Here is a 21,611-nt window from a genome sequence, read left to right on the forward strand (position 1 = left end):
GAAAGAACAAAGGCCAAATCCTCATCACTATCATCGCACATCATGGACATATGATAACCATATTGGGAAGCGACCCATTGGAGTATGACATGTACATGTGCAGAAGAAATGCCCCTACACTATTGCGATAGTGTGCCTAAGTCCTATGGGACCTAGCTTGTTGGGGATCTGTAATCCATGGACTAGAACCGTGTTCTCTTATTTATTGGTTGACTTTGATGGACCAATTATAAACTCCTACGATGAGCAGTGGGTGGGTTCCATTGGGTCAATCAGCGAATATGACTATAGTTCACCATTGCTAGTACAAATGGAGTGCCTTAGTAAATTAGCATGATCCTTGCCCGATGGATCCAATTCCCCTTAAATTTTATTTAAATATATTCTATTTGAATTATAAAACATCAAAATGAATTTTTAAAATGCTTTGCATATTTTGTTTTCTCAAAATTAATATTTACTTGTCTCAAAAATGATTTTTAGGGTTTTATGAATCCAGAGCCATTTTAAAAAATTACAGGAATTTTTAAAATTATTTCATTTATTTAAAAAAAAAATGAGACCATGGGGCCCAATTTGGATAGGGTCCACATGTGGAAGCCCACTTTAGTGAGTTGATTTTTAGTAAGTTGTTCCATATCTTGTGATTTTATGACACATATACTATAATTTATAGAAACAAATATTTGATGGGAATGGATCAAGGAAACTTAGGGATAATGGTATCTTCCTTTAAGTATGATAGTTCATAGTTGATTTAAAGAATGATTGGCTAAGATCTTTTCGCCCCACAAATCTCCTTAAATCGACGGTCAAGATTAAGTATCAACAAGATGACAAATACCAAAACACCAACACCATAGATTTCAACTAGAAATACCCCTCTAGACCTCTCTGACTAAGGACACGCACCTCTCTTTGGACCTCTCTCTCTCTGTCTCTCTCTCTTGGGCTTCATGCTCCTCTCTCTTCTCTCCCTCTTTTTCATTTATCTCCCTCTCTCTAGCCGAATATGTAAAGGGGTGCCAAGCCCCAAGCTACACAAAACAGGTGGCACACTCAAAGATATGGGGGCGAGATAAAGGAGGCCCTATCCACAATGAATCCTTGGTGTCATGCTCTCATATATTAAATTAGGGTTAGTCTTGGCTTCCCATTTGTGAGACAATGTGAAAGGATGTATATCACGTGTGCCATCGGTGTTGGAGATCTAACTTGGGTGTAACAAGTCCTTAGAGGTAATCCTTGGCAAGGTATTTTGGTAGTGATCTAAGTCCATGTTTTCTTGATCTCAAATTTATGCAATGTACTTTCTTTTGAATGGAAATTAATGTAAGGCGACATGTAAGTGAGAATCCTTGAAAAAAAAAAAAAAAAAATTGTTTTTTTTTAATTAAAGTTATAATTTGGACACTTGTAAGTGTTCTAGCCAGAATAAATAAAAGAAGGCTCACATTCAAAAAAAAGAAGGGCAAGGACAAGAATAGAAATAAGAGTAATGACAATCAAAATGGGGATAATGGGAGGGCTTAAGAAAAAGAAGGATTATAGAATATTCAGTGTTATAATTGCAAGAAATTCGGGCACATTGTGAAATACTGCAAAGCACCCAAGAATGCAAATCCCAAAAGTGATAAGGAGCATGCATGTGTGGTCATTGAGACCATGCTAGCTAACCCTCGGGAAGGGTCACGGTGTTTTGACTCAGGTCCACTGCCCATGTGTCTAACACCAAGGATGGCTTCAAAAATTTCAAGCATGTTGCCCTTGGGGATCAACATATCTACATCGATGGGAATCAAAAGACTGAGATTTTGAGTATTGGAGATTGTGTCCTTCGGTTAGAGATGGCAAGAACATGGTCCCAAAGCAAACTCTTTATGCTCTTAACATAAGGAAGAGTTTGGTTTCAGTCTCTAGGTTGGCTAAAGCACGATACTCCACCAATTTTACTAAGAATAAGGTGGAAGTAAAATTTGAAATGAATTAGTCATAAATAATCTTCTTGGAGACGGTTTCCTTTTAGTTGCAAAAAAGAACTACATTTCTTATGTCTTGTGTTATAATAATAATGATGATGCATTCACATGGCATAAAACATTGGAGCACATAAATCATAAGGGAATGGAGAGAGTAAAGAGAGAAGGACTATTGAAAAACCTAAATGGAGACATAACCAGAGTTTGAGAATCATTTTTTCAAGAAAACTAGTTAAGAAAGCCTTTGCAAAATCTCAGAGAGCTATTGGTATTTTAGAAGTTGTCTAAATAGACATTTGTAGACCTATGAATGTGACCACTAAGGGCCGCAAGAGGTACTTTATCACTTTCATTGATGACCACTCCAGTTTTGGCCATGTATGCTTGTTATTGGAATCAAAAGCCTCAGACCATTTTAAAGATACAAAACCAAAGTAGAAACCCAAACAAACCAAAAAATTAAAGTACTTAGAACCAATAGGGGTGAAGAACATTCCTCACAATTATTTAAGGATTTTTGTATTGAGCATGGTATCATACATCAATATATTATGCCGTATACTCCATAGTAAAATGGGGTAGCATATAGTAACCCGAATCGCATACCAAGGTCACGATTCCGGTTTGGAATCGCGATTCCACGGTTTCCAAGATAAAACACGAATCTGGAAGATAGGAATCCCGTTTCCCACTTTCATGGAACGCGTTACAAAGTATTATCTAAATCTCAATTCTTGGAAAGTTGGAATGTAGATTCCATATCATAGACTCTGCGTTTTATAGTTGCACAACAATGCAACTCAATGTGTGCGAGACGTTGATTCTAATTTTTTAGGAATCGCGAATCCATGTTGTTTAGAATCGAGTTCCACATCATCAAAAGGCGTGGTTCTTAGATGCACCGAATAATGTTTTGATCAACATCGAATTCTAATGACACAGAATCAAGATTCAAATGCAAATGTTGAATAAAATATATAAAGATATTCAGATGCGGACTATCAGAGTGATCAAGATGAGATGAAATCCACATCAGGTCTTCACACTTGCCAGTAGAGTTGTGTCCTGGTGCTTAAGGAAACAAGACGCCGCTACACTCTTGACCATGGTTTCAGAGTATGCAACTTGTTGTTTCGAACTAAAAGAAGAAATATGGTTGATTTGATCCAATGAAGCGCTCTACGACAACCAAATAGCAATTTGCGTCGCCAAAGAGCCACGATTTCACAAGAAACGATTTCACAAGAAATCAAGGTACATTAAAGCAGACTACTACTACATTTGCAACGAGATCCGAGCACGAGAGATCAAGGTCGCTTATCTCTTGACAGAGGTTATGTTAAGGGACCCTTTGACAAAAGGATTGGTGGAAAATATATTTGTCAAGTATGTACATAGCATGGGCTTGAGAGCGACTGAAAGGGAGTGATTGTACAGCCTTCAAAGGTCAAGTGAGAGATGTAGCGATTTGTAGCCTTTAAAAGGCCATGATAGCAAGCAAATATCATTTATAATAGATTATATACCCCAATCGGAGTGTGTGCACAGGATGACTGTCCTAGGGTTAGGCAGTCTATGGCTCTGGTTATGTCCAAAACCCTCACCCCCGAGCATATGGCACTGCTAAAAAGTGTTTATAAAGGGTCATCCCTTGTTGAAGTTACAAAGATGCGCAGGGATGGTCTATAAGCCAGGAGAGCTTTGTGGTCTCTTATGCATGTATTTAAGCATGTGAGAACAAAGGCTAAATCCTCAATAAACTTTGGCATGACATGTAAACATCATAATTGCATTATTGGGAAGAAATCCAAAAAAGGGGTTTGTGTATATGCGAATAGAAAGAGTCCCCTTGCACGAACCTGTAATCCACTGTGGTTTCATTATTTAGTGGTCGGCTTTGATGAGCCAATCATGAGCCCCTGCATGATATTACAGGTCATGCGTCTCGTTGGGACGGTTTGAGAAGATAGTCAAGAATCACAATTATTAAGTCCAGTGGAATGCCCTAGTTACTTATCTTGATGGTACCAATACACTTTTAGATATTTTTTCGTAAATATTAGAAATGCCTCTATGAATTTAATAAATTTTCAAAATTAATTTCAGCTGTATTTTTCCTTTAAAAGGGTATTTCCAAAATTTTGGTAGTGTGAAAGGGCACATGTGTTGCCCCTTGGATCCAGCCCCACATGTGCGCCGCACCACATGTTGGGCGTAGAGCTCATGCGACCTACACGTTACACATGAGGAGGCACACCTCCCCTTCTTCACTTCTTTATTTCCCATGTTATTAGAAGTTTATTGTTAGTGAAAAAAAATCTTTTAGAAAGGATATTGTATCCTTATTTTGTGGGAGTTAATTTCTTCAAATATTCTTTGACCAAATCTTTATTTTTTGACTTCCTACCATTTCAAAAGAGATAAAGGATGTTCTAGAAGGTTATTTTAGAATGGTCTAAATCTAGTTTGATTAGAAGTAGATATGAGTCAAAGATTCAGGGGATAATGTTTTTATTTTCCTACCTAAATCATGATAGTTGATTCACGAGATAGATGTCTCAGATTTAATTCTCTCATGCCACATAGATTTCCTAAAATCCTATTAGTCATGGTGAGTCATAATTGGATAGGCATCTTCTCTAAATTTAATAAATTTTCAAAATTAATTTTAGTTGTGTTTTCATTTAGAAGGGTATTTCCAACAGTTTGGAAGTGTGAAAGGGCACATGTGGTGCCCTTGGATCCAGCCACACCACATGGTGGGGCGTGGAGCTCATGCGACCCACACCTCACACATGAAGTGGCACACCACCCCTTCTTCTCTTGTTTATTTCTCATGTTATTAAAAGTTTTTTTATGGTTAAAAGAAAATCTTTTAGAAAGGATATTGTATCCTTATTTTGTGGGAGTTAATTTTTTCAAATATTCTTTGACCAAATCTTTATTTTTTGACTTCCTACCATTTTAAAAGAAATAAAGGATGTTTTAGAAGGTTATTTTAGATTGGTCTTAATCTAGTTCGACTAGAAGTGGATATGAGTCAAAGATTCAAGAGATAATGTTCTTATTTTCCTTCCTAAATCATGATGGTTGATTCATGGGATAAATGGCTCAAATTTAATTCTCTCATACCACATAGATTTCCTAAACTCCTATTAGTCATGGTGAGTCATAATTGGATAGGCATACCTAGGGGGGCACTCAAGGCCTATATAAGGAGGGGAACCCATGTCTCATTCTACACAATTTTCTAGCCTACCTTTACTTTCTCTCCCCTTCACGTCCCACTCTCTCTCTCTCTCCTCTCGCCTCGCGCTCTCTAAAGTGGGTGGCACACAAGCCTCAAGGGGGGCGGTGCGCACCACCTAGGGTTTAAAAGGGAGGCAATTCTAACTCAAGAAAATAAGGAGGTGCCTTGTTGCATGCCCTAGGTACTTCTAAAAGGGTTATAGAAATCTTAACCGTGTTATGCCCTTATAAGAAACCTTAGTTTGTGAGGTATTGCCTAAGTAAGCTTCTCAGCTCAGAAAATTGAGCAAGGCAAACAGGATCAGAGTGAGCCATCGATTAGGAAATCAGGTGTGGGATGTACATCCCAAGTCCTATGGGGATGACCCTAGACATATTCAAGTCTTCCCAGCTGTTTGTTTTTATTTTTTGGTCATATTTGCATATTTATTTGAATTTCAAGGAACATTATTTGTACTAAAATTGTTAGTGGAAGTTTGTTTGTCCTTCCTAGATTGTGCCTATTCCTTTTAAAAGTAAAAGCAAAGATCTTATGTTGTATTTAAGGCTTTATTTCTTGTTTACAGCAGTGTAATGTGGCAATTGTAAGTGGAATTCAGATTCATTAATTAAAAAATATATATGATTTGATTCGCTTAAATTACACATTCCCACTTCTTTCAGAATCTTGCTCTTATACCTTGTTAAAATATCACCTTGAATACTTGAGAGCATAGTTGCTGGAATCTTGTAGGCAAGGTCATGTATGCGCTTCGGAACCTCAATGCCACGATTCCAGCCAAGGATCTTGGATCAAATGTGGATCCCTATATTGTGAGCCCCACTCCCAGCAGGTTTAAACCACGGTTCTCAAGTGTATGATGCATGCATATGATGTTTTCTCTTTTCGGGCACTGATTCATATGCACTTATTCAGGTTTGTGCCCAATGGTATTGTGAACCCATGCATCATCTGCGATCCTTTAAAACTTACTATTGTGATGCCTACCTCATGGAATCATGCTTCACTGTTACAAGGATCATGCTCCTTGATATAGGATCATATGGACGATGATCCTAACTACAAGGAGCTTCCAGCAATCCACGGTTCTGCTGAACCGAGCCAGTTCCCGCTCCCAGAATGCACTTGCACCCGACAACTATGCTTGAGAGAGAAGAACAACTTGTGGTACAAGTAGAGATGGATGGAGAGGAAGCCAAAAGAAGAGGGACCCTGACCCCTAAGTCATTCATGAGAGGCTGCACCAAAAGAAATATATCTATATTGTTTCTAATTGAGGGTTAGGTACGGATACAAATAAATCCCGAAATTACATATTTGCCCTTTACAATGAATACGAACTACAAGTACAAGAATAAGTTATAGCAATATACAAAATTATGAAAAAAAACCCTAACCAATAATGACTAACACAGTCAAAAGGCCTCATAAGATATATCCCGACAATGTTCGGGCAGCCTCTCAATATGATCACACCAAAATACTTTGTAGTTTATCCTACCCCTAGCATTTTCTTGAGTAATAGTCTAAGCCTTCCAGTGCACGTGTGTGCAAAATAATGTGTGGAGATTCGCACAAATAGTTTTTCCCCCGAATATAGTTTTGCAAAAGCCTAATGGAATCCTCCCAAATACCCTCGATACTTCCATCATAATCCTTAAAACCAGTATTCATGGACAGACCAAACATGGCCCTGTTGTAGAAGCACTACAAGAAAGTGTTCCTACAATCAAAACACTAGAAAGAACACTTCAAAATTGTAAGTTGAAAAACCAAGGCAATTCGGAACCAACAAAGTTTACTAAAACACTAACATTATAAGAAAAGTATTTGTCTAAACCTATGAGATTTCTTGCAAATCGTTTTGAGAACTAGGGACTCAGATAAATCAGCATGTGACTTTTTTTGTATTGAAGAACACTTCAAAATTATAACTTGAAAAATCAAGGCCCAACAAAGTTTACTAAAACACTGATACCATAAAAAAACGTATTTGTCTAAACCTATGAGCATTCTTGCAAATCATTTCGAGAACTAGGGACTCAGATAAATCAATATGTGACGTTTTTTGCATCAAAGAGACATTACTAAGGCCTCTTCCAGACCATGCAAATTAATTATCCAAGTAGGTGACATTGTGGACCGTCTAATTTTTCATTCAATTTAGACATATGGTTTAAACGTCACCAGTACCAACTCCTTTAGTGGTCAAAGCAGGAGCCCATCAATCCAGCCTTATGAAACATAAAATGATATTTGGAGGCTGGTATTTAACATGCTAGCATGAAGGTCTCGCCAAAGGAATCTCCCACACAAGGCAAAGATCATATCAGTTTGTGTGGAAGCAGTACAAGTCATACATAAGAGTCCTAGGCTCATGGTGATCAATTTAACCCTTGATTCCCTTAGGGCCCCAAAGTCATGCTTAGGATAAATTATCGGAAGACAACTACCATAATATCGTATGAGTTTGAGGTATTATACCAAATCTGATATGCCCCTGTCAATCCCCATGGCCATATCCATCAGGTATAATACCAATTATTCAAAAGCCATGAGTAAAACAAATGCATCAATTCAAATGGATGGAAAACAAAACCATAAGATCGCACCAAGGACAAAACAGAAGGCTGTTATTTCTGTGACTGTCCAAATGTGGACCAAGGAAAGCAAAAAGCATACACTACATGCTTTCTTTAAGCCACATTCCACAATTGATGCAGGAAATTTGAGAGAACAGTAAAATCAGCAAGAAACAAGCTAAACACAAGCATAATTCAAAGAAACCTTGGGTTTCTTCTCCATACCCCAAGCTAGGGTTCCAAAAGCCTAAGCTTTTCTCTTTTTTAATTTCTAAAAATGTGTAGAATTTGACTCCTCTTATATATTATAATTTAATGTTTCAAATACAAAAAGTGTCCAAACAAATAATACATTGACCTATATATTCTAACTTAATATAAAATTCGTAATGACAGTTTGACCCCTATGAACAGTACTCATGAATAGTATTCATAAAATAAATAAAAAATTTATAAAAACCCCAGAATTCCTAAAAAACTAAAAATCCTAACAATAAATCTTAAAACAAAAATCAAAATATACATCCTTTAAAATTGAATAGAAATTAAAAATAAATATAATTGATTACAATGTCTCCAACCTTCACTAAAGCCTAAGTCAAATCATACGGAAGCATGATATGCTTCTACTTTGGAATAAAGGGATTGTACACTATGAGACCAGTTAGTACTGTTGCAAAGAGGTCACAATCACTCCTAAGTATTGAATGAAGTGGATGGCTTGGAGTATGTCACGACGTTAGAGAATTTTTTTGAACTTTGAGTCTAGTCAATAATACATTTACAACCATCAAATTTTAAATCTGACAGACGAGTGATTTGTGATCTCCTTGTATTTAAAGTAAATGGTCTCTTTGTATACTTTTCCTGGAATAAAAAACATGGGGTTCTCAATCTATTTGTCAAGTTAAATTATTTTACTACATCAATACAAGTCCACAACTCTCAAAATAAATGAAAAGAGACTACCACCTTTAAGGAATTAGGGCCTCTAAAGGAAAAACAAATTACACCTATGGTAGGATTTATTGTCATTCCACAAGCAAAACCACTATTATGTATGAAACATATCCAACGTAGAAGTTAGACTTATCCGAGTTTATGGGTACATGTGTAATGATGATGGAAACAAGACTTGATCTCAGTGGAATCCCCAAGCCATTCTGGTGGGAGTCCACATCCTCAGTTGTCTCCTGCTCATGCATGACAGATTGGAACCCTATTAACATTACCCATCAGCTCTATGGAGAACATCATTCTCGTTAGTAACTCGTAGACTGTGGGACTGTTTCCAAATGTCTAAGACCTGTTAAAAAGGTCAATTTGAATTGATACTTCTAATAATACGAATAAGACTAACCTGGTGTAAAGCAGTTAGAGAAAATAGGAGATCTCTAAGGAATTTTTTTTATTTTATGCTTTCAATTTCCATATCTATTGCAACTTCATTAATTCAATAAAACAATAGATTACTTAAAAACCAAATTCAAGATTTTTAAATGCACAAAAGCAAATCAAGCAAATCATTGATTTGCCAATATCTTCTTACTGCTTGACTTAGTCATGGTTTGGAAGCAATTACATAGTTCAAATGCCTGAATATAATAACATGATATAAATTTGCTTCATGTAACTGGTAAATGCAAAATATAACGTCACAAGCCTCTAACTTGAAGAAAAATAATAAGCAGAAAGCACATGGACAATCAAAACCTAACTGGAAAAAAAATGATATCTAGAGTCAAAATGATATTTAGAGTCATATTTTCAGTGTACTGTAATTGGCCAAAAGACTGATTCATTTCATTTCTCAAGCCGAAAAGCAAAAAAAACTCACCCTCTTAAAACCTGGTTCCATGCTTCCAGAAAGTACGACTACAACAGGTAATTCACTTCCAGTGGTGCACATCAATGCCTTCCATATCATAAGAGCTGGTGTCACAACCATTCCTGTAACAAAACATCATTGAAAAATTTACTTTCAAGTCGGCAGAACAAAAAAAAAAAAAAACCTAAGCTGTATAACCTGACAATACTCTTATCAAATATTAAAACTCAGAACATTGAAACCTTAAACTTGAAACTAGAAAAAGTAATACCTGAATTGATGAACAAACGAGAACCACGAGATACATTTCCCAAGTGCGTAGAAGGGACAATTGAGAAATGAATAAGCCTAGCAATAACCACCCTCACCAGTGCGTGTGTGTGTGTCTATATATATATATATATATATATAAATAGGGCAGTGATTTCATGCAACGGTTGTATTATAGTATAATACAATAATCTTAAAAAACCATATTAAGGCCATTTGTTTTATCCAAATTTTGAAATATACACTCTTTTCATTCTAATGAACAATCACAAAAAAAGAAAAATTTCAAAATGGAACCTAGAAAGTAGTTTTTTAGCCCAATTAAGATAGGCCGGTCCATTTTGATAAGATGCTTATATCTAGGCCTTAAAATGATTTTTTTCTTTTCCATTTTTGTTAAATGGCTTTATTATCAATAGATGAACAATGTTAAAAAAGAAAAAAAATGATATAAGTATTTGAAGGATAAGATCTTGAAATTCACCAAATGAATGGCCTAGATTTGTTGTTGGAGGGGACTAATTTTGACCATATCTAGGGTTCAAATTGAACTTTTTTTTTGGGGATTGATTATTGAGATGAAGAGAGTGTGTGTGCAAAATTTTGAGTCACACAAATACTACAAACATGGTTTTCTAGAAGTGTGGTTGCATCATACTATATATATATATTTGAAAAGATTGACCGTACGATATTTATAATATATAAGATCTACAAGTTACATGAGCAAAGCCCTTTATGATTCAATGGTCTCAATAAGGTTGGATTGACGAAAAACGGCCCCAACCAGCCAAAAGAGAGAATGGGAGAGTGAGCAACAACTTGGGACACCTAAACAAACTGTTGCGGTTAGAAAGATATAATCATCATCATCATCTGAGCCTTATCTTAACTATTTGGGATCGGCTACATGATAGGGATGTGGCGAAAGTTTTCTACTGGTTACCAACCTAACACAACCCTCCTCCTTTCTCATCTGGCTTGGAACCAGCAACGGTGGAATTGGGGTTAAAGAGATGTACATAACAGAAACTAGGAACCCAAAGACCTCAACTGAGCAAGGAGGCAAAGTGAGAAGGACTCAGGAGCGGAGTGGGAGATTAGAGGCAAATCTGCACTATGTTGGACAAGCTGGTGATTGCAAGGTCAGGAGCTGCGCATCATTTCATGCAAGTGCATAAGCCACTGCTCGAATGTCACTAGGTATATACATGAAGATGCCATTAGCTAATGATTTACGCGATTTGGTGAAGATGGGCTCAAGTGTCTATGGGCATGGTGATGTTTTGGAAGCCCACATAATTATGTTCTATAAGTCACCCTTCCACAAGGAGATCGACAACCCAGTTAGTATGAAACTGTATCAACCCTTTTAACAAAGCCTTGAAAGAAGTGGCTACGTGGAATCCAAGGCAATAAAGTCAAAAACTTTATCTGTTCTTTTAATCAATCTGAATTCCATTTCCAAATGCCACAAAATAGTTGTACCTGTAAATAACAAACAAAACTCTAAATACAACCTAGGATGTTTCCTTTTACTACCAAATTGAGTAGACACAATCCATGAATGAAATTCACGCTTCTAATAACAATTTTAATACAAATAATATTCTTGGAAATTCAAGAATATATGCAAATAAAACTGAAAAATAAATGCTAACAGCTAGGAAGAATTACTAGAATGTGCCTACACCTAGGGTCACCCTTGTAGGACATAGTACACCCCACACCCAATTTCTTGACTGATGGCGCACTTGATTCTATTTGTCCTGCTCAATTTTCAAAGCCAAGAAACTTCTTTAGGCAATACCTCTCAAACTAGGGTTTTAGAGAGCATAAAACACATTTAAGGTTTATTGGATCCCCTTTTAGAACAATTAAGGCATGTCACAAGGCACCTCCCTTCTTGGGGTGGATGTGCCCCTCTCTTCAAACCCTAACTAGGGTTAGGCATGCCACCCCCCTTTTTCTTATTGGTGGCGTGCCACCTAGAGAGAGAGCGAGGAGAGAGAGTGATGCAGGGAAAAATAATAAATTAGAAAAATAAAATAAATTAAAAAGGGTTCTAAAATTCTACCCTCTCTTAGGGTCTGCAAGGGAGACCACCCCACGATCTTTTCACAAGATAAAACTCTTTCTTTATTCTTCAATCATTCTATTTCTACAAAGAAGAGACATCTTCCCTTTAAATACAAACTTATAAGGAATCATCATCATCATCATCATTTTAGCCTTTTTCCAATTAATTGGGGTCGACAACATGAATCTCGGTTCTCCATTCTGCTTTATTAAAGGCCATATCACAAGTGAGGCCATACGTCCCCATATCTTTTCAGACAACTTTCAACCACATCCTTTTGGATCTACCCCTCGCCTTTTTCAGTCCTTCCACTTGAACTAACTCACACCTCCTAACAAGTGTTGTACTTGGTCGGCACCATGCATGGCCAGCCCACCTAAGTCTACTCACTCTCATTTTATCTCCTATTGATGCCATGACTAAATTCTATTAAATAGATTCATTTCGAATTCTATCCCTTCTTGTCTTGCCACTCATCCATCTCAACATCCTCATCTCCGCTACACTCATTCTATAGGTACATTGCGTTTTGTCCGTCCAACATTCTGCCCCATAAAGCAAAGCTAATCTCACCACTATTAACTTGCCTTTCAGCCTCATTGGTATGCGGCGATCATATAAAATTACAGTTGCACATCCCCACTTCGCCTATCTAGCTCCAATTTTGTGTGCGCCATCTTTCTTGCTCTCTCTGCTTTCCTGAATTATCGACCCAAGATATCGAAAGTGCCATCTTTTTTGTACTTCCTCACCGTCAATCTTAACTACTTCCTCGTCTCTACTATTATTACTAAATTTGCACTCCATATACTTTGTCTTAGTCCGACTAATTTAAAACTTTTGGATTTTAAAGCATCCCTCCAAAGTTATAACTTTGATTGACGCCGTTTCGAGTCTCATCCATTAAAACTATGTCATCTGCGAACAACATACACCAAGGTACCTCATCCTATAGGTGCCTAGTTAAGTTGTCCATAGCTAAGCCAAAGAGGTACGGACTCAATGCTGACCCTTGATGTAGACCTATTGTCACTGAAAACTCACTCGTCTCTCTACTAGTTGTTCGTACACTAAGCGCTCCATCCTACATATCTCTCATCAAGTCAATGTAGTGCCTAGATACGCCTTTTTTTTCCAACACTCGCCAAATCAAATCTCGAGGCACTCTATCATAAGCTTTCTCTAGATCAATAAAGACCATGTGGAGGTCTTTTCTCTTCACACTAAACTTCTCAATCAATTGCCTAAGTGATACACTCGTTTCATGCCTTAGTTGTTCAATGACTCTCTCTCAGAGCTTCATAGTATGGCTCATAAGCTTGATCCCTCAATAGTTTGCACAATTATGTATGTCTCTTTTGTTCTTGTAGATAGGTACCACAATACTTTTCCTCCATTCCTCTGACATTTTCTTGGTTCTCAACACGTTGTTGAACAGCTTCGTCAGCCAATCAATGCCAATTTCTGCCATGCACTTCCAAACCTTTATCGGGATACCATCTGGTCCTAAAGCCTTTTTCAAACCTTCTTTCTTTCACTTCCGACATCCTAATCCAACGAATATATCTATGACCTCCGACGTCACTTGTATCAATAATCCCTTCTACCACTATGTTCCCATTGTGTTAGTCATTTAATAATTTTTTACAATAGATCCTCCACCTTTCATTGACTTCATCATCCTTCACCAAGACCCTTTGATGCTCACTCCTAATGCATTTAATATGGTTTAGATCCTTACACTTTTTCTCTCTTATTTTTTTTAATTTGAAAATATCTTTTTCACCTTCTTTCGTTCTCATTTTATCGTACAAATTATCATACGCCTTAAGTTTAGCTATACTTACTATTTGTTTAGCATTTTTCTTAGTATTTTTATATTCTTCTAAGTTTTGATCGTTTTTATTACACTACCAAATTTTATAACATGATCGTTTTTTGCCAATGCCCATTTCAACCTCAACATTCTACGACCAAATTTCCTTATCGAAGTTTTTTTCACTCTAGATTCTCCTAAAACTTATTTTGCTACTTTCTTGATACACTCAACCATCTCATTCCATATTACATTGACATCATGTTCAGAGTTCCATTTTCCTTCTTCAACTAATTTATTCCTAAATAAGTTTATTTTCTCATTTTTTAAATTATACCACCTAGTTATTGTACGTCCATTACTTTCACCCCTTCTCCTCCATGTCTTTATGCAGACATCCATGACCACGAGCCTATGTTGGGTAGTCAAACTCTCTCCTGGGATAACCTTGCAGTCTTTACATGATGGTCGATCTACCTTCTTAACTAAGAAGAGGTCTATCTAGCTCTTATGTGTTCCATTTTTATAGGTTATTAAACATTCATCTCATTTTTTGAAAGTAAGTGTTTGCTATTTCTAGGTCGTAGGCCATAGCAAAATCTAGAATAGTCTCACACATCTCATTTCTTTCCCCAATCCCATGTCCCCCATGTATCCTTCATATCCTCTACTATTCTTCCCTACATTACCATTTAGGCCCCCACCTAAAAAGGTCATCTCTTCATTTGGTATGTCTTGGACTGTTCCATCTATATCCTCCCAAAATTATCTCTTAATTTTATCATCTAATCCTACTTGTGGTGCATAAGCGTTAATTACGTTAATTGTCTCTTCTCCTAATACAAGTTTAATTAATACAAGTCCATCACCTATTCTTTTGGTATTAACTACTTTATCTTTAAAATCTTTATTTACTATTATGCCTATGCTATTTCTATTATTATCCTTTCTTGTATACCATAGTTTATACCCATCTATTTCTTTAGCTTTTTCTCCTTTCCATTTAGTTTCTTGTAAAAAAACTTATAAAGAATGACAAATAAAAGTAACAAATTAAATTCTATCTTTCCTTTATCTCTTAAAAAGTAGTCTAACATATTCTAACCAATCCAAACATGCAAATCCCTATCCACATCCATCTATTAAAAAAAAAAAAAAAACTGAACATCCAATTCTACCCCTTAAATCACTACAACAAAAAAAGACAAGAATAACCCTAAAGAAAACTAAAAATCCAGACAACACCCTGGAAAAATATAAAAATAAAAATTAAAGAAAACATTTTTTATTTGCATCAGAGAGCTAGAGAGATGAGATGATAGCGAGAGTGGGTATGGAGGAGAGAGAAATCAAGAGAGAGAGAGAAGCTTGGGAACTGTGCAGAGAATGAAGGGGAATCCCCTCCATAAATAGGCCCCACCCCCCTAGGTATGCTTATCCAATTATGACTTACCTTGACCAATACGAATTGAGAAAATTTGTCAGGTGAGAGAGAAGTACATCTGAGCCATCCATCCCATAAATCAATCATTATGATTTAGGGATGAATATTAAGAACAGTATCTCTTAATTTTGACCCATATCCACATCTAGTCTAACTAAGATAAGACGAATCTAAAAAACTTCTAAAACTTCCTTTTTATCTCTTTAAAATTGTAGGAAGTCAAAATAAAATATTTTGGTCAAATCTATCTCAAAAATTAACTCCCATAAAATAGGTACACAATCTTTTATTTTAAAAGATTATCTAACTAAGTAACTTAAAAACATTTAAATAAGAGGCGAGAGAGGCGTGTCACCCTTATGGGTGACATGTGGGCCCCATGGGCTCCACGTCCCACAAATGAGGTGTGGCACACATGTGAGGCTGGATCCAAGGGCCCCACATGTGCCCTTCCTCACGATCACGATTTTGAAAATACCCTTTTCATGGTTTTCAACGCTGAAAATAATTTTTAAAAATTCTGAACAAGTGATGATCCTCTGTAAACTCTTTTTTGTAGTGTCATATGCCTAAGGGTAAGGGTTTTGGATGTGATCACGGCCATAAACCACGTAACCCTTGGTCAGTCAACACACACTCCCACTACAATGCATAATCCACTATAAATGATACATACAAGCTCTCATGGCCTTTAAAGTCCACAAACCCCAAAAAGCCATGGCTTCCACCCTAGTAAGGGTAGCTATCCAGTAGAGGTTGAGAAAAATTGCAATGGCCGAGAGAAGCTATCTCTAAATATCCCTTCAATCGCTGTTATCCCTCACAAGTACATAAAAAGATAAACGTAAACGATTACAACAAAATCACTCCTCAGAAATGTCTTAAGGCTCTAAGGCTCATTAACCATCAAGGGGAAAAGTTCAATAGTGTTATGCTGGAAACTCAGATTTGACAATAATAGAGGTGTTAGCCATGGCAGAATTTCAAGATTTATATGACAGCTCCTCTTGGTGGTTTGATAGCATACAATGCCTTCAATGTTACCAAATGGCTTAAAAGGGAATTTCTAATTTCTTGAAAGAGTGAGCAGCCTTTTGAATTGTAGTATTCTTTTTCCTAGTATCTTATACAAACCTGATGATAAGAAAACTTAGGTTTTCAAAGAATTTTATTTTTTAAAGAACGAAAAAATACCCACAAGTTGGCTCGACGATTTTTGAAACACTGATTTCATATGATAGTGGATTTCTTTCAATCTGAATCCCCTCACCCAGGGAGGAGTTTTGTGGGGCACGCCACTAGTGCTAAGGTTTAGAGTTTGATCATATGTTGTGTAAGCTAGCAGTTGCGCTAAGAGATTATTTGAAGATAACAAGTTAAAAAGAGTAATATTTTCCTTTATGAAGGATAAGGTATAGTGTCTTATGATTTTTGTACAGACTTCTTCAAAGAATATTGGGCATAGTAAAGGAGGATACTATGGGAATAATTATGGAGTTTCTAGAAAGATGTCATTCAAATGAAGATCTTAAGTCCAATTTTATTTCCCTTATCCCAAGAAGGGAGGCGTAGGGCACAACAGAAAAACCTACCAGTTTCTTGGGACTCCTAGAATTTCAGGGATGTGGAGGAGACTTTGTTCTATTCTGCAAGGGATCGTATTTAAAACAGGGACAAGAGTAGGCTTAGTTCTAGTCAAATATCTGGTGCACCGATCTTCTTGATTGGGCAACTTTTGAAGCATCAAAAAATTTAAACACTTCGATTAGGGACTGTTTCAACAGGAGAGGTCTTGGGTGGTATGGTGTTCTGGGCTTGGGAGAAGCCTTTGAGATAATAAAACTGAGTCTTCATGCCTGCCAATCAAGGTCTTAGAATCCAAATTTTTTCTACGTCTATGTTTTGATAGGTTAGATCCTCATTTTAATCGGGTTTTCCATTGATTTCTTGATATTTTTTTTACGATGATTCAGTATGGTGGTGTACCTATTTTCCATATAGTTTGACCTAGTGTACATCTGCTCCTCCTAAAGCATGGCGCATCAGTTAGTTAGCTGAGCTCAGCAAGGCCCTCATGGAGATCACCTTGACCATCATAAGCCCCAATCCCATAACATGTGATACACTATTTTTTACCCAGTTGCCGAGATGTTAGGTATTTCTTTTTAGACCCTTTGGTGTAAGTTGGGCCATGTCTAGCTGCAAAACATATACATTCATTCTTGTTTCCTTTTATAAAATGGGGAGATTCTTGTAGTTTCACATAACTACCAATTTTGGGGGTCTTAAGATAGGAGACAAAGAAGAATCATCGTCATCATCATCAGAGCTTTTTCCTAATTAATTGGGGTTGGCTATACGAATCCCGGTTCGCCATGTTTTGGCAAAATTTGATGTCGGTTGCCTACCTAACACAACCTAGCCCCTTTATCCGGGTATAGGACAGGTTAAGGGAAAGTTTAAGGTCATCACCCTTCTTAGACAAAGAAGAACAAGAAGATTAGTAAGGAAAAGACTAGGTAGTCAAATTGTGCATGTAGAATACAACACTTTCCCTAAGATACCAATTTGTTGCTCTCAAATTTGTTTTTTTTTAATATGCTATTAATTTCATATTATGGAAAACATTTCATCCACCCTTCAAAGGACGGGTACATTGTTTTTTTTTATATGACAATATTATCGAAATTTATTAAAAGAAGGGAATCACAATAGGGAGATACAGGTACATTGTTCCACTGCCCTCCCCTGTTTTGAGGCCTCAAGGGAATTTGTTCACCCCAAACTCGACACCCCCTCTTTGCCCCAATGAAGAAATCCATAGCAAAAAATTCAAAAGGAGAAAGGTTTTTGGACTAGATAAGGCAAGCCCTCCATTTCACGGGTGACTGGAGCTAGCTCATTAAGAGCTCATAATCAATTTCAAAAAAATATTGTTCATCTGGTGATAATGAGGCAAATTACAAAATCTGAGTTTAAACAGATCCCCATGGGGCCACAATCTAACACCATATTTTCATTTCTGAAACGGAAATAAAAAAGCAATTTTCAGGGGATTTTAGGGGAAAAAATTACAATTCTCCTTCACTAGTATTCAGAAGATATATGAGCCAAATTTGGGATAAAACAAAGGCCTGTAAGGCCCCAATAATGGGGCACAGTAGATAATATTCCGGCCTGCCATTGGGTGGATCAAATGTTTTCCCTTCACATTTTTAGTTCTAAGTTAAAATTTCAAAACCCTCCCCTAATTCAGCCATAGTTCCAAACTCAAAGTGCACAGAAAATTTCATAAGCCTGGCACAAGCAAGTAGATCATCTCAGTCCTTGTACTGCAGAAAATTTGCCAAAAGATAAATAAGAAATCCACAATTCATGGTTCTCCGCAATGCACAAATTGGGGTGGAAACCTAACTAGGTTAAAAACTTGAAATGGAATGGAACCCTAAGTGGGTCAAATTTGTGACATCGAACCAACTTGTCAGCAACCCAACTATGGGTGTTTGTTAGCCTTAAGAACCATTGGACAAATCCATGACCAAAAGTTGTTGACATGCAATCGACAAAACCAAAACTAGAGACAGACCCATTCTTAATTCCATCTTTAGACATATAAACCATTAAACACAACTACAGATTCCTCTCAGCTTTGTAATTCAGAAAAGTCATCAGAGAATACCAAAAAAATACAAAGGCATGTAACTAAGATGGTTCCAAAAAACATGCACCTTTTAAGACATATAGAGATGGCGAAGCCTACTATCTAACGATCAAATTGTTGAATTAACTCACAAGTTATTAAAATTGTGAAATCCATCCAAACAAAATTAATATATTGTTAAAGATGAAAGAAACTCTATATTTATATGTACACTTAGATTATAGGGCGAGGACGATTGAAAAAGGCAGACAAAGCATTGGAAACTCAATAATGAATGACTAGGTAATGCTATAGTGCAGAAAATCGAGAATGTATTAAACTTAAACATCCAAAAAAAACAAACACAAAGGTTGCAGGAAAAAGGAAAAAAATCAAAAAGGAACCATGGATAAATAGAATAATAATTAATAGAAATAAAGAGTCTAAGTCCAACCGAGATTGATGGCCTGCGTGAATAATTGTCCCATAGAGCCACTCCTCCCCATCCTTTTTCCCCTCCCCTCGTTTTTGCTGCCTCTCTTTTCTCTTTCTTAGAGGTAGAAGCACGCTCTGCAGAACCCTGTTCAGCAACCAACCAATCCTCCTCTCTCTCTCTACTCCCAAAAGTCTTCATTTGAATTGAAGTCGAAGTACCAAACCCTCTTTCCCTTTCCTCTTACTTTTGCTTCTCTCTCTACAAAATCTTCTCTCTCTATTGATCTCTACAAAATTCTCCTTTCTAATATTAACCCTTCTCTTTCTCCCTCTCATCCGAGGAGAAACTGAAAATTCTAATTTAAATGGGAATCCAGGTTTTTATGCACCGGCAAGAAGGAAAATATTTTGACGAGTGCTTGAGAAATCGGCTCGAGTGACCTCCGACTCGGCCTAGTTACTCGACCTCGGGAAGTAGTCGAACCCGAGTTGTACCAAGTTGGGTCCAACTCCATGATACTAAAAATTTATAAAGAAAATAGGTTGATAGTGCAGCTTTATTAAAGCACGTAAAGCCTTGCCTCATAATTCATTAAAAATTACAATTCAAGCATTGAAAAACCTTTACATTGATCAGCGAAAAAAAACATTAAGATTTTGACATCTAAAAATAGTTTATATTGTAACATATTATCTAGACTGTCCACTTAGCACTATGTAACGACCCAAACTTTCTCGGCAAGAGAAAGTGTGCACGGCGGTGAGAAAGTATACATGGCGATGAAGAGAAAAGAATAAGAGAAAGTTTGCATGGCGGTGAGAGAGATATATGTGTCTACTAAAATATTCATTTTTGAATCTTGCTCAAATTCTTTATGCATGAAGAGTTACGCTCAAAATGTGCAAGTAGGTCATTGTTGACAGATTTAGTAAAATTTTAAAACTGATGTCTCTGTTATCATGAATTTTGACTAATCAAATGGAATTTATTTTCTTCTAAGTCACTATCATTTGAAAGATCTATGAATATTCTTGAAATCACATGTTGAACATATTTCGAAATTCCCCCTAGATTGAGAGTTATACAATTATTTGCGAAGATATGTCACTATGGACATATATCATAAAAATCTATAACCATTACTTTGGCTGTCACAAACTTTTGAATGCCCAAATGGAATCCAAATGTTTTCAAACTACCCTTATTTGAAGGATACATGTTTTTACTCGAATTTTGGTTTTGGAAAACTTTAAAATACCTTATGGATTGAAAGTTATAAGTGTGTTAAATGGGACATGTCACAGTCTCAACTGCACAGCAAGTTTCAGATGGGATGCCTCCTTTCTAATGAGCTTTGAAGGGCCAAACAAGGTCCAAACTCTTTCAAACCAGCCCCATTTGAAAGATACGCGTGGCTAGTGAAAATTTGGCTTTCGAACCATTTCCGATTTCCAAATGGATTGAGCATTATGGCCTTGTTTGTGACACAATGTCATTGTTTGAAACTGTAGAAAAATATGATATTGTGATTCTATTATATGTGTCATGACCGTTACGCAATGGGTCCTCCATTAGTAGTGGATATTGTGATTCTATTATATGTGCCATGACCGCTACGCAATAGGTCCTCCATTGGTAGTGGATATTGTGATTCTGTTATATGTGTCATGACCGCTATGCAATGGGTCCTCCATTGGTAGTGGATATTGTGATTTTGTTATATGTGTCATGACCGCTACGCCATGGGTCCTCAATTGGTAGTGGATGGATACTATGATTTTGTTATGTCATGATCGCTATGCAATGGGTCCTCCATTGGTAGTGGATAATGTGGTTCTGTGTTATGTGTCATGACCGCTATGCAATGGGTCCTCCATTGGTAGTGGATATTGTGATTCTATTATATGTGAGATTGTTATGTGTGACTTGACCACTACACAATGGGTCCTCCATTGGTATTTGGATTTGTTATTCTGCTATATTGAAAATTGATATTTGTGATATGATCACTACGCAATGGGTCCCCCATTGGTAATTAGGTATATTGTACCTTGACTCCTATGATAGGAGTGAGTCGATGAGTGATTGTGAATAATAGGGTGGGTCGTATTCGGCCTGCCAGTAGTAGTGTAACGTCATTTCGCCTAAAGGCATAACAAGAGGGTCAGGTCTTGCAAGGCCTCAGCCTATCGAAAACTCCAAAGCACGTTGGGGATTGTGTGCGTGAGTGATGACATTACGAAATACGATATCTATTTGACAGTGTCCTCCCTGTTGAAAGAGAGT

At 36.9% G+C, this 21,611-nt stretch overlaps 1 protein-coding gene across 6 annotated transcripts in view; it reads right to left on the reverse strand.

Moving 5' to 3' along the window:
• Positions 1–19,662, reverse strand: part of LOC18425692 (uncharacterized) — a 37,971-nt gene extending 18,309 nt beyond the window's left edge. For all 6 annotated transcript variants that reach the window (XR_016040547.1, XR_002279528.2, XR_002279523.2 and 3 more), the window contains exons 1-2: positions 19,344–19,662; positions 9,649–9,761 (exon numbers count right to left, since the gene is read on the reverse strand). Coding sequence is in view for 2 of the 6 variants with exons in the window: in XM_088846505.1 (XP_088702631.1) it covers positions 9,649–9,761; positions 19,344–19,395 (165 nt within the window). In the remaining 4 variants the exon portion in view is untranslated. The remainder of the gene's footprint in view (positions 1–9,648; positions 9,762–19,343) is intronic.
• Positions 19,663–21,611: the final 1,949 nt, after the last annotated feature.

The sequence above is a fragment of the Amborella trichopoda genome, chromosome 9 (genome assembly GCF_054954075.1).
Source record: "Amborella trichopoda isolate Santa Cruz 75 chromosome 9, AtrichopodaSantaCruz75HAP2 v2.0, whole genome shotgun sequence".
Lineage (NCBI taxonomy): Eukaryota > Viridiplantae > Streptophyta > Magnoliopsida > Amborellales > Amborellaceae > Amborella > Amborella trichopoda.